General features: G+C 39.1%; 1 protein-coding gene across 2 annotated transcripts in view; it reads left to right on the top strand.

Annotated features, from left to right (window-relative positions):
• The window catches only part of TRPM7 (transient receptor potential cation channel subfamily M member 7), a 53527-nt gene that overhangs the window by 25765 nt on the left and 14042 nt on the right, over positions 1–13720 (top strand). For both annotated transcript variants that reach the window (XM_083371006.1, XM_083371007.1), the window contains exons 8-24: positions 386–560; positions 1471–1594; positions 1815–1887; positions 2754–2854; positions 3146–3280; positions 3742–3795; positions 4044–4184; positions 4914–5048; positions 5279–5559; positions 6034–6262; positions 7434–7589; positions 8251–8394; positions 8509–8637; positions 9145–9429; positions 10669–10843; positions 11082–11208; positions 11840–12024. In XM_083371006.1, coding sequence (XP_083227132.1) covers positions 386–560; positions 1471–1594; positions 1815–1887; positions 2754–2854; positions 3146–3280; positions 3742–3795; positions 4044–4184; positions 4914–5048; positions 5279–5559; positions 6034–6262; positions 7434–7589; positions 8251–8394; positions 8509–8637; positions 9145–9429; positions 10669–10843; positions 11082–11208; positions 11840–12024 — 2649 coding nt within the window. The remainder of the gene's footprint in view (positions 1–385; positions 561–1470; positions 1595–1814; positions 1888–2753; positions 2855–3145; positions 3281–3741; positions 3796–4043; positions 4185–4913; positions 5049–5278; positions 5560–6033; positions 6263–7433; positions 7590–8250; positions 8395–8508; positions 8638–9144; positions 9430–10668; positions 10844–11081; positions 11209–11839; positions 12025–13720) is intronic.

Genomic DNA, 13720 nt, shown 5'->3' with positions numbered 1-13720 from the left:
TTCTGCAAGGCTCTCATATCCTCCATAGTTCAGTCTGTATCCCCGGCACATATTGATCATTCAGGAAGAGTTGCTCAATACAGTTAAGCAATAATGTTCATTGCTCACTGATGAATAGCAGTAAAATTAATTTTGCCAACCAACAGAAACTGCAAAGTCAATTTAACAAAACAACAAAATCTGCAGTCTGGCTGAGGAATTCTGGGAGTTGAAGTCCACAAGTCACAAAAGGGCCAAGTTTGAAGAGCCCTGCTGTGTAGAGGATGCACATTCAGCTTTTTATATTGTAAAGCTGGGGCTTTAAAATTTAATTTTTTTTAAAAAAAGAAATCTGTTTCACGTGAACAGAGCATTTTTATATTTTCTTTAAAACCTCTTTACCTAGGAATTGGTCAAGGTGTTCCTGTGGTGGCACTTATCTTTGAAGGGGGTCCCAATGTTGTCCTTACTGTCCTGGAGTATCTTCAGCAAAGCCCTCCTGTTCCAGTGGTGGTCTGCGAAGGGACTGGCAGAGCTGCGGATATCCTGGCTTATGTTTATAAGCAAACAGAAGAAGGCGGGTAAGCCTTTTGAAGCATCAGCCACCTACAGCGGGGCTGATCTCCATTTCCATCTCCTTCCGTTATACGTTCAAGGTGGACAGTATTTAATATTTATTTGTTATGTATATGTAGGGGTGTGGGTCTATACATATGTTGTATGTAGTATGTTTAGGTGTGTGTCATGTATGTGCTTCACTTTTGAGAGCGGGCAACTACATTTCATTTTTGATATGTGCCGTTGTGCCCACAGTAAAAAAAAAAAGACAATAAAGGTTATCTTATCTTATCAAATTGGGTCGTTTGTCCTTCTTGCTCAGTCTTTTCCAAATGTCATCCAGATTTGTGGACTAGAATCCATTTCAGCCTTGCTACCCTGAAATGTGTTCAGGTAGAGCAGGGGTGTCAAACTGCCGGCCCGTGGGCCGGACACGTCATCAGAAAACCACGCCTATCCCATTGCCGGCAATGGAGAAAAAGCTCCGATACGTCGCGCGACGTCACGTGACGTCGTGAGTTTGACATGTCTGAAGTAGAGGCTTCCTCTGTGCAAAATTATGTGTGCTCAACCACTGAACTATAGCGTCTCCCTAGGATGAGAGCAATTTTTCTGCAGTTGAATCTTTAACCTAAGCCAGGGGTAGGCAACCTGGGCTCTTTTAGGACTCGTGGACTTCAACTCCCAGAATTCCTGAGCCAGCTGTGCTGGCTCAGGAATTCTGGGAGTTGAAGTCCACGAGTCCTAAAAGAGCCCAGGTTGCCTACCCCTGAGCTAAGCGCAGCTGCCTGAGAAACATTTTACTGGGACCTAGTTCTGTAATGAATCCGTCTTTCCCCTCTAGCTTTGAATTTTTTTTTATTTTATAAACATATCTGATACTGTACCTATGATAATTATGCAGAAATTTCTGATTTCTTTATTTAACCTCAGGAGTATCCCTGACGGAGCTGAACCAGAAATCATTTCAACCATCAAAAAGACATTCAATTTTGGTCAGAGTGAAGCGGTTCATTTATTCCAGACACTGCTGGAATGCATGAAAAAAAGGGAACTGGTAAGCCTCCACGTGCTACAAGGTTTTGCTCAATGAATATTTTACCCTGGGAAGAATTCAAATATATTCTACTAAATCCAGATAATTGGTCTACTTGCAAATATTACTGAAGTTAGAATTCCCATTTCAATTTAACATGATACAATCTGTGTACGTGAGATGCAGTGTCCACATCTAAACAACTTGCTTTCTTTCATTCTTAATTTAATTTTTAAAACAGATTACAGTGTTCCACATTGGATCTGATGAACATCAGGATATTGATGTTGCCATCCTTACAGCTCTATTGAAAGGTACATTTTTCTTTTAAAGTTATATTGTTTATCTTAGAAGGTAAGATGGTTCCACGTTACTTTTTGGCTGTCTTGTTTCTGATTGGGAATTGTTTCGGGAATACCCTTTAGGAAAAAAATAATAATCATCTTTTTGCTGTTTATTTGATTGATTCTTTCAGATCCTGATTTCATCATTTCTTTATAAGGGTGTGACAATTATATGCAATTGTCTGAATGCTAGATAATTCTTGGTTTAATTCTGCATAAACTTGCCATTTCTTTTATGGTACCCTCCAGCATATTGATGGGGTGGTCAGATATGAACAACATTCACCGATCTATTAATTTCAGGCACACTTTATTCTATTGGATCTCTGGTGTTCTCTGAGCTTGGTTGTTTTTTTGCAGATGTTTTATTGCCAAACTTAAGTAACATCATCAGTGCACTGAGGGATCATCTGCAAGAAAACAACCAAGCTCATAGAGCAGGGGTTTTCAAACTTGGCCCTTTTATGACTTGAGGACTTCAACTCCCAGAATTTCTCAGCCAGGCACGCTGGCTAAGGAATTCTGGGAGTTGGAAGTCCACAAGTCATAAAAGGACCAAGTTTGAAGACCAACTGTCAGAGAGCATCAAGGACCCCCACAGTTCAACCTGAGCTACAGATATTCTCTTCTGTCTGTACACTTCATTCTGTAGCTCTGTAAAATAATAGATCTTTCTTAGCTTCAGGGCCTTTCCTCCAATCCACATGTGTTATTTCCCTTTAGCAAAATATTAAAATCAGCCAATTGTATTGGCTCTGGATACTTTTGGAATTAGACTTTTGCGGCTAACAGATTGAATTTCAAAACTTTTTTTGTTTGTTTACATTTGTTTTTAGGGACAAATGCTTCTGCCTTTGATCAGCTTATTCTAACCCTTGCTTGGGATCGAGTTGACATTGCCAAAAATCATGTTTTTGTTTATGGACAACAGTGGCTGGTAAGTAAAGCTGGCAGTTGGAATACGGACAACGTAAATAAGATTGCTGATAACCAGAATGAGCAAACAGAGTGCTGGGCTACCTCGTCTCCACAACCCCAAGGCAAATTAAACAACATTAATTTTTACTTAAGCAGATTCTTAATTTATCAGTATTTTCAAAGTAGGAATTGTCATTTAAAATAAACTCTTTGTTTGCATAATACTGCCATATTCGGGCAATATTGCGTCACGTTTTGTATTTCTGTATATTGTTCAATTTAAGCATGGTCATCTTAACATTTCATTCAGGTTGGCTCTTTAGAGCAGGCTATGTTGGATGCTCTTGTGATGGACAGAGTTGCCTTTGTGAAACTTCTTATTGAAAATGGAATAAGCATGCACAAATTTCTGACAATTCCCAGACTGGAAGAACTTTACAACACTGTAAGTTGATGATCATCCATTGCAAAATGTCCACACACTGTTTTTAAAATCTCTGCCATGGAACGAGGTTTACGTTTTCATCTGGAAACCAAGCAAAACGTATTGGGTGATTTGAGGGGAAAAACAAATTTTAGCAAACAAACTCTTTGCTAAGATAATTTTAATAGATGATTTTATTGTATTCCACCTTTATTGGAATGGAATCCAATAGCAGAACAGAAATTTTGCTCCTCCACATCAATTTGTACATTTTTTTCCCTTCTGCTGAGTGAAAACTTTGCTTGTGCAGAACTATTTTATAACTGTTTAAAGTGCTTCAATTTTCATTTTAGATATTGCAACAGTATAGCTGTTTGGCGAGTTAAACCAAAATAAGGGAACAATCAGCATTTAGTAATTCTTCTATTTATTGCTTGCCTGAAACTATCTAAAATTCTTCATTTTCTACTTTCTTCATCAAGAAACAAGGCCCAACAAATCCAGCATTGTTTCACATTGTCCGAGATGTCAAACAGGTAAAGGCTTCAGTTGATAAAATGTTTTCACGTTCTTCAGAATCTCACAAACCATATTCATCTCCTCCCTTCTCCCAGTTTAGTATAGTTTTGTTTCTGATGAGTTTGCAGTTCCAAAACACCTGGGGGAAGGGGTTTAATCAAGGGTAAGGAGGCTATTTTATTTGGCAGATCCTTCTTCTTCTTTTTTTTCAACAACGCCAAATTTTTTTGAAACGCAGTTCCAAATTTCTATTTTTCGTTCATAGGGAAATCTTCCTCCAGGGTACAAGCTCACTCTGATTGACGTTGGGCTTGTTGTTGAATACTTAATGGGAGGAACCTATCGGTGCACATACACAAGGAAACGCTTCCGAGTGATCTACAACAGCCTCAGTGGCAGCAGCCGGGTACATGATTTTTATTTTGTGTGACAAATGAAAGCGTGTTTTCCAATGTGTAAGTAGAGTTGGCTTCTTACGAATCAGCCTTTCTCCCTTGTGGATCTGCCTGTCCATTAAGATCTTGTGCAGATGCTCCAATTGTAGTCTTTAATCCTAGGCAAACCTGGCACCCTCAGTTGGCAATCTCCATCAGATTTTAGTTGATGTGCAGGTACACCAGGGAGAAGGCCCTCGCTCAGATATTCAAGGCTAAGCTGTATAAAGCACTGCAGGACATTGCAAGCATCTCAGTAGAAACCTAGCAGCCCATGAAATGCTTTCAGAACTGAAGTGATAATGTTCATGGTAAGTGGCCTCCGTCTGGATACTTAGATTAGGTCCAGAGCAATTCACATGTGTTTTCTAAGAGAACAGAAATATTATTTCCACTGAATGTTCAAACAGCCTTTTAAGATAGGCGAGTTTTATCCCAGTTTTGTAGACAGAAGCTGGATGAGAAGTTTCCTTCCAGTGCATTCATAACTGATATGCAATTAATCTCTGATGTCCACATTCTCTCACCTCTGTGGTTATAATTAGGCTGTGTATCACTTGACGTATTTAAAACCCATCTGGGTTTTATAACTTTAGGTAATGCTTTCTATTGTTTTGTGCAAGCCTGGCAACGTATTTGAATAACCCTCTTTTTAATTTGTTTTTAACCTTTTAAAAAACATACATGTAACGTATATGTAGCGCTCCGGGCGAAATGCTTCAGGCAGCACCCCTCAGTTGCGTAAAAGCCACGAACCTTTTGGGAACAGGGTGGATAAGAAAGAAAAAATGCGGCACAATCACTTCATCAAAACTGCACAGCCTTACAAACCAAAGGTATGCAATAGCAGCTGCTCCCTTGGCGCGCATGTGTGTGTGTTTGTGTGTTTTATTAAATACTAAGCTTTCGTTAGCCCCTGCTAACATCGTCAGAGTATAAGCGTGGGTAGTTTGGCCATTGAGCGCGTAATTGGTCCAACACAATATATTTTTTTAAAAAAATAAATTATGAGTTCTTCAATTACAGGCTCTTGTGTGCGTGTGTTTTTTTCTTTTTCTTTTGAAAGGCTGACACTGCCACAGATGAAGGAAAAAAGAAAAAAACCAAAGATGACATTGTCGATATTGATGATCCGGAAACCAGGCGTTTTCCGTACCCTCTTAATGAGTTGTTACTTTGGGCGGTGCTAATGAAGAGACAAAAAATGGCGCTCTTTTTCTGGCAGCACGGCGAAGAGTCTATGGCAAAAGCTTTAGTGGCCTGCAAGCTTTACCGTTCCATGGCCTATGAATCAAAACAAAATGACCTGGTTGACGATACCTCAGAAGAACTAAAAGAATACTCCAGGTGAGTCATCTCTTGTCCTGTGTCATCTCTTGTGCGACAAAATTACACTTCGTAAAAACAACAACAGTCCCACAGTTAAGAGTCAGTTGTCTTTTTCATTCTTAACGCTGGACATTTCCTTTTATTTTCTTCAAAATGGCCAGTCAATCATTTGCGTTAGTTTCTCACATCTGATTTGGCGAGATACTGTTTTTTGTGGAAATTCAGCAACGGCTCCAGGAACATTGTGAATAAATGAAGCATTTTCCTGAATCAGATACTAGTTCTCCTCAGGAAGACAAGTAATTGGACTTGAGTTAAAATTAAAACTTTTATTATATTTTAGAAAGAAAATCTTCCTCTCAAACACATAGAATTTTAAAACGGGTACATTCCCTCAGTCTAGGCAAGTCGGGTTCATTATGGGTGAACAAGTTTGTCTTTCTTCATATGTGTCTTTAAGTGTCTTTGGGTTTTTTTTCCTCCTTTCTTCAGTGAATTTGGGGAGCTGGCTGTTGAGTTATTAGAGCAGTCCTTTCGACAAGATGAAACTATGGCAATGAAGTTACTAACCTACGAGCTAAAAAACTGGAGTAATGCCACTTGCCTTAAACTAGCCGTTTCTTCACGCCTTCGTCCTTTTGTAGCGCACACATGTACCCAGATGTTACTATCAGATATGTGGATGGGAAGACTGAACATGAGGAAAAATTCATGGTATAAGGTATGCTTTTCATGTTTGTTTTCAGTGTCTGCCTTTGAGTGTTATTGCAATAGTGTTATATGAAGAAAGGAGACAACTTCAAGCTAGTTCTGTAGTCTTTGTCGGTATCATCTTTTATTTAGGGATGTGTAAAAATCAAAGCTAGAGGTGGTGTTGGAATGCACAATAACTTTTCTGTTGATGCTTTATTATCTTTTTTGAAAAAGGTACAGTCCTATAGAAGGCCGAATCCAGGCAAGTAGTCCTTAAGTGGAGATGAATCTCTAGTTCATCATGAGAACTAATCTTCTACTAAAACCTTAGTGGTGACCCATTAACAGACTCAACCCCTGTGTAAAACTGAACTATAATTGAGCTTCCTACAGGTAGTAAAGTAAAACGCGATGTAGAAAGTCTTCACATTTATGCTTCACTTTAGTAGCATGAGCTGAGCAAGTGAGAGCCTCCTCAGAATTCAGACAAAGCATCAGGGTGTGAATGGGGTAAGTTTTCAGAATGGTACAAGACAAGTAAACCACATAGACTAGATTAACAACAGGAGGTTCCATTTCTCTCCAGACACCAGGCTGAAAATTTACCCCACCGTGTTAGAATGAAAGAAGATGCTTCTGTTTAAAAAAACAAAAAACAAAACCTGTGCTTTTACACAACCTTCTGAGGTCTCCTTTTAAGCCAGGCTACGTGATCGTCTTTCTTGGGTTTGGTTTATGGGTCCCTCGCTTGCTTTGCTCATCAGCAAAGAATCGTCAGAAGTGGCCGTGCTTCATTTCTTAAATGATACGAAAAGAAGCTTTGCAAAGATTGAATCAGCTAAACTTGGCTGCAGAAGTCAGAATGCAATACTGTGGAGGGAAAAATACGACGAGGGATGGAAATTTGTACAAACCCATTTAGTTAAGATAATAATTTAGACATGGTGAGCATTCTTCCCCCTCAAGAGTATTATGAAATTGTCTGCATATATTCGTAAGCTGCTCAATATAAGCATTCTTCTACATCTTTTACTTGCTACCTGACATATTTTGCTGAAATTAGGGTGGGGAGAGAAAGCAGAGAATCTGTTTGCTGGGTGTTCTTTTTTTTTTTTTCTTTTTTCCCCCCTTCTGTTTTGTTTCTAAGTACCTCTACATGGAAATAATTCTTTAAATTGTTTGAATGTTACATCTTGCAGGTAATCCTGAGCATCCTTCTTCCTCCTACTATATTAATGCTGGAGTACAAAACCAAGGCTGAAATGTCACACATTCCTCAGTCCCAAGATGCACATCAAATGACAATGGAAGACAGTGAAAACAATTTTCAGAACATGGCAGAAGAAATACCAATGGTAAGTCTTCACAATCTTTCAATGGATCCAGGCCCCATTAAAGCCAATGGGACAAATTAGGAACTTAACAGAATAACAGAATTGGAAGGGACCAACGCCCTGCTCAAGCAGGAAACCCTATACAACCCTATACAATTTCGGACAAATATTTGTCCAATCTCGTCTTAAAAACCAGTGTTGGAGCATCCACAATTTCTGGAGGCAAGTTGTTCCACTGATTAATTGTTCTAACTGTCAGGAAATTCCTCCTTAGATCTAGGTCGGTTTTTTCCCCCTTGATTAGATTCCATCCCTTGCTTTTTGTCCTGCTTTCAGGTACTTTGGAAAATAGGTATTATTTTCCAAACAGTATATTTTCCAAAATAGGTACTATAGGAACTTTGGAAAATAGGCTTTATATAGCAGTGTAGACCGAGATCAGTCACTGGTTTGTTCAGCTTAGTATTGCTGATAGTGATGGATAGCAGGAGCTTCAGTAGATGTTTCTTCAGCCCTGCTTAGAAATCCTGAGCACTGAATTGGGACTTTTGGTCTGTGAATGAATTGTGTTGCCACTCTGTCACTGACTATGACTACGTCTGGATCCAGTCAGCTACTCTTAATAAGAAAAATACAGCCCTTTCCAAATGTAGCTCATTGAAACATATCGTTTCAATCTTAGGAAGTGTTCAAAGAAGTGAGGGTCTTGGATCATTCTGACGGAAAGCATGATATGGAGAGCATCATAAAACCTAAGAGGCTCCCCATTACACGAAAGTTTTATGCTTTTTATCACGCTCCAATTGTGAAATTCTGGTTCAACACGGTGAGTTGGTTTTAGTTGTGGTAAAGAATCCCACCCCCCACCCCCCGGGATTTTTTTATTTTTTATTTTTTACTTATTCAGATGGGTATCTTAACGTTTGGCTTGTTTTTGTAGTTGGCCTATATAGGATTCCTGATGCTGTATACTTTTGTGGTTCTTGTGAAAATGGAAGAATTGCCTTCGGTTCAGGAATGGATTGTCATTGCTTACATTTTCACATTGGCGGTTGAGAAAATCCGAGAGGTATGTCCACCTTAACATTGTTCCACTGAAGAAGGTTTCAGATAACTTCATCCCCCAAAAAAATAAAAATCAAAAATCAGTGGTCTGAATTAGTTGTATAAAGATGGTACGCACAAGTTGTACTTTGCCAGTCCAGCATAAATTGTTCAAGGCTGGACATTCATCTGACCCTGTGAATAATGTTTGCATAATGTTTGAACCCCAGGTTGGTAAAATGAGGATCCAGATTGTTGAGGCCAATATGTTCCCAGAGAGTGCTGTAAAACACTATTGGGTGGCATACAAGTCTAAAAGCTATTGCTATTGCTATATAAAAGGGGGCCCACTGGAAACCACTGCCTTATAACCCTGGTTTGTAAAGCTACTGCCATGATTTTTGGTCTCCGCTTTCTGGCATACAACAGAGATTGCTGTGATTCACATGTAATGGCCATCTAATCAGGCCGCTCATGTCCTCGATACAAAACAAAATTGACCATGCCCAATTTCTTGTTATTTTTAATACAGATCTTTATGTCAGAGGCTGGGAAGGTTAGTCAGAAGGTTAAAGTGTGGTTCAACGATTACTTCAACGTCAGCGATACAATCGCCATTATCACTTTCTTCATTGGTTTTGTACTAAGATTTGGAGCAAAGGGGAACTTCCATGAAAATACTTACCAAATAAATTATGTTTTCGTTGCTGGAAGACTCACTTACTGCCTGAATATAATCTTTTGGTATGTGAGACTGTTGGATTTTCTGGCTGTAAACCAACATGCTGGGCCTTATGTCATGATGATTGGGAAAATGGTAAGTTTCTTTTTTTATAAGAAAAATATTATTGTGGTTTGTTCCTTGAATTTTTAATGCATATAAATTTAGTTTTTATTTTACTTTCCGTAAATAAAGATTGATAGCTAAAAAAGAATTTAGTAGCTAATTCTTTGTATGGGAGGGATAATATGAATATATCTATGGATATAAGCAAATATAGGTGTATTTGATCTTACATGCAATATAATATAGAATGGAAATGTCTGAAATTGAATGATCACATTTTATTGCTTGCCCATCCCCCATATTGTATTTGCTGCACATGTGTGATTTACACAGACTTTACATAGATATAGTCCACACGTGTGGCATGCACTGTTTTCTGCATTGAAATCACGGATTTATACATAGAAAGGTAAGCATGGATCAGAACTGATATGCAGAAATTACAGATGAAGCCCAAATAGCTGCTTCCCAGATTTAGTCCAAGTATTTCCCATTAATTGTAATAATTTTCATCTTGAAAATGTAACATTAGCTCCAGTTACAGTTTGGTGACAACTATGAGGAGGAATGGAAGAGCATTATCCAAAAATTTGAGTGGCCCGAAGAGGATCAGGGTCCTATTCCATTCCTCTCTGGTTTTATATATTATCTGCAGAAGAATAGTTTTGCATTATATGAATCTTAACCAAATTTGAAACTTTTGAATTCTCTTTACTCAGTTATTCGTTAAACCATAAGAATATGTCATTCCCCAGACATGAAGATGGAAACCCACTTAGTAATCTTTAGCATTTGCTAGTTTGCTAATGTTAGACTTCCTGGCAATATCCATACAAGTAATCCTTGACATACGCCGACACTTGTAACCAGAATTTCAGTGCTAAGCAAGGCTTTTGCTAAGTGACTCATGCCCAATTTTATGATCTCTCTCCCCCCCATCCCCAATGGCTATTAAGTGAATCTTCCCCATTGATTTTTCTGGTCAGAAGATCAAAAATGGCAGCTCACGTGATCCCAGGATGCTGCAACCACTGTAAATCATGCCGGTTGCCAAGCAACCAAATTTTGATCATGTGACCATCCTGTGATGGTCGTAAGTATGAAGATTGGTCATCAGTGACTTTTTCCAGTGAACGATCATTAAAGAATGGATCTAAGTCAAGGACTTCCTGTAGCAGATTGAAATCTCTATCTTGAATATTTCCCCGCTGGGCAAGGTTGGTCTTCTACTAATACTGTCAATTTCTTGATTCTTGCTGTTTTTAACAGGTGGCGAACATGTTTTATATTGTAGTGATCATGGCCCTGGTCCTGCTCAGTTTTGGAGTACCTAGGAAAGCAATACTTTATCCTAATGAAGAACCGTCCTGGGTTCTAGCAAAAGATATCGTATTTCAGCCTTACTGGATGATCTTTGGTGAAGTGTATGCCTATGAAATTGACGGTGGGTAATTAGGATTTCATTTGTTCATTTATAAGAAAAAACGAGCTTTGATCTGACATTCGACAGTTACGTTTCAAGAGTTTTTTACAAACCTTCAGATGATTAACAAGGGATGTTTTTGAATGAAATGTTTCAGAATTTTTGATTTTAAAAACAGATTAATGTTGTTGTAGGCTTTGTGTCGCCTTTGTGTCTGCCAGATTTTATCATTGTTTTTTTTTCTTTTAAATCTGCCTAGTATGTGCGAATAATTCCGAATCTAAGCACCTCTGTGTGACAGGATCATGGCTAACACCATTTCTTCAGTCTGTATACCTTTTTGTGCAGTACATCATTATGGTCAACCTTCTCATCGCCTTTTTTAAGTATGTATGAACTTCACACGATCATTTGATTATTAAACTGAGGTTTAGAAATTACCTTGGTGATTGTAGAACCATAGTAGAAGTCATTTTTTAAAAAAATTAAGTTTATCATAATATAAACGAAAATAAAGCTAGTGAAAGCAAAAACAAGAAGTGTGGGATAAAGAGGAAAAGGAAAAAAAACATTGACTTCAAACTTTTTTAGCGTAGTAAAATGCAAATTAAAATTGCAGCCTCAACTTTTTTTTTACATAATTGTAAATACTAGCTATCTAATCAGCAAATGCCTAAGTCAGCATTTCATTTTTTTTTTCTGTCTGAGGCACGAAGTCTAGAAGCGATTTCCAGGTAGAAACAAAACTAGATAAATGAAAACCGTTAATTTTGCCATCTCTGCTCACGAACCACAATAGAATTCTTGTAAATACAGATTTTGAAGGACTCTTTCCAGCATCGTATGGCCAAAACTGGTTTGTAGGATATTTTTGTACTAAAACACTTACCTGTTTTTCTTCTTCTTCTTCTTCTTCTTCTTCTTCTTCTTCTTCTTCTTCTTCTTCTTCTTCTTCTTCTTCTTCTTCTTCTTCTTCTTCTTCTTCTTCTTCTTCTTCTTCTTCTTCTTCTTTTTTAGCAATGTGTATTTACAAGTGAAAGCCATCTCTAACCTTGTGTGGAAATATCAGCGTTATCATTTTGTCATGGCCTATCATGAGAAACCCATCCTGCCTCCCCCCCTGATTATTCTCAGCCATATGGGTTCTTTGTGCTACTGCATCTGCAAACGAAGAAAGAGAGATAAAACTTCAGATGGGCCAAGTAAGCACCAGCAGAATATGTAGTGTCGTTTTGTCCCTGTTCTGTACCAACCTACTACCAGCCCTGCAGATAAGGCAGGGACAACCCCTTTACAAGAAGGCAAGAGGCTGGAACTAAGCCTGCCAAATTTATTAACATAAAAACATAAACAGAGCAAAGAGAGCAAACACGAACCATGAAACAGGAGCTATTCAAACGGTTACCTTCAGCAAACCAGCCTTCCCACGCATTCCCCTTTTAAACAGTTCAGGGCGTGGCTTCTCTCTGTCTCCTTCCGAGGTGCCCCATTGCCTTCCTCTGTTTACTCCTGATTGACTGCCTCCTGAGTCGGGCGTCCTTGAACAGGGCCAGCTGTGGGTCATCTTCATCCACGCTGTAAGGCTCACACAGCTGGGTCTGCGTCGTAACCAGGTGGGAGGGGCCTGGCTGAGGGCTCTCATCAGCAAGCTCTCCAACACTCTCAGCAACCTCTCCAACACCCCCCTCCTCCTCCTCTGAATTGCCCGACCCAACTGCCGAACCCACAGGCTGACCCTGAATCACAACAGTCCCCCCCTTCGCCTTAAAAAAAATGTCACGGGATATCTTGAGAAGTTGCTTGAAATCCTCGTTCCAGGGAATGGGAATTGTAAGAGCAAGCATATCGACTAGTTTGGAGAATGACTATGTGAAATACTTAAGCCACTGCCTCCTTTGACTCATGAAGCGCTTTTGAAGCTGATTCTCAAACAGCATCCTAAACAGTTTTTTTTTTTAAAAAAATAAAAAATAAAACTGCAAGAATTGAAAGTGGAAGGGAAGTTTTTTTTTAAAAATCCCATTTATATCCCGCTCTTCTCCGAAGACTCAGGGCGGCTTACAATTTAAGCACAAACCAATGTGCTTAGCAATAGACTTCATTCTATGTATATGCCTGCTTATTAGGGCTTTCACACAAACCCCCAAGCGGCATTATTACAAAGTCAGCTTATTGCCCCCAACAATCTGGGTCCTCATTTTCCCTACCTCGGAAGGATGGAAGGCTGAGTCAACCTTGAGCCTGGTGGGATTGCGAACCTGCACTAATTGCAGGCAGCTGGTGTTACTTAAGGAGGCATTAGCCCACTGCTCCACCAAGGCTCTTTTGTCAAGTTCATCTTACTCCTTTCCAAAAGTCAAAGTAGCTTAAAAGTAGTCCTTGACATATGACCAGTCGCTTATCAACTCTGTGTGTGTGTGTGTGTGTGTGTGTGTGTGTGTGTGTGTGTGTGTGTCAAAGTAATGAAGGAACCCCTCCCCCCAACACACTTATAAGTAATCTGTACTACAAAAAGAACTCTGTATCTTGCACTCCTCCCCTAGTTTCCCAATCCGGACTTGGATATTGTCTTGAGCAGGTCTCTCTGATCTATGAATGGGACAAAATGATAAAGTTTAAACATGAGATTAGCCCAAAGCTGTTTATTTTCACCATCTCAGGGCCCCCCACCTTTGGAGATGGATACTTTGTTAAAATTCACATAGTTTGCATTTATTTATCTATTTAAATTAACTTGCTGACTGTAAGAAAGTGGGAACTGCTATTTTGGGGGTGATCTTAAAGGAGGGTCAAGAAACAATTTTTGCTTTTGCGAGTCACAGGCTCCAGCGTCAATTCTTCCTGTTATGTCTGTGGAGGGAGGTTTCTCCTTTCCTTTTTAACGTTCCTCTGTAAGGC

The sequence above is a fragment of the Vipera ursinii genome (assembly GCF_947247035.1).
Source record: "Vipera ursinii genome assembly, chromosome: 11".
In the NCBI taxonomy this organism is placed as follows: Eukaryota; Metazoa; Chordata; class Lepidosauria; order Squamata; family Viperidae; genus Vipera; species Vipera ursinii.
The sequence above is the reverse complement of the archived record's forward strand: the minus strand, read 5'-3'. Positions and strand labels throughout refer to the sequence as shown.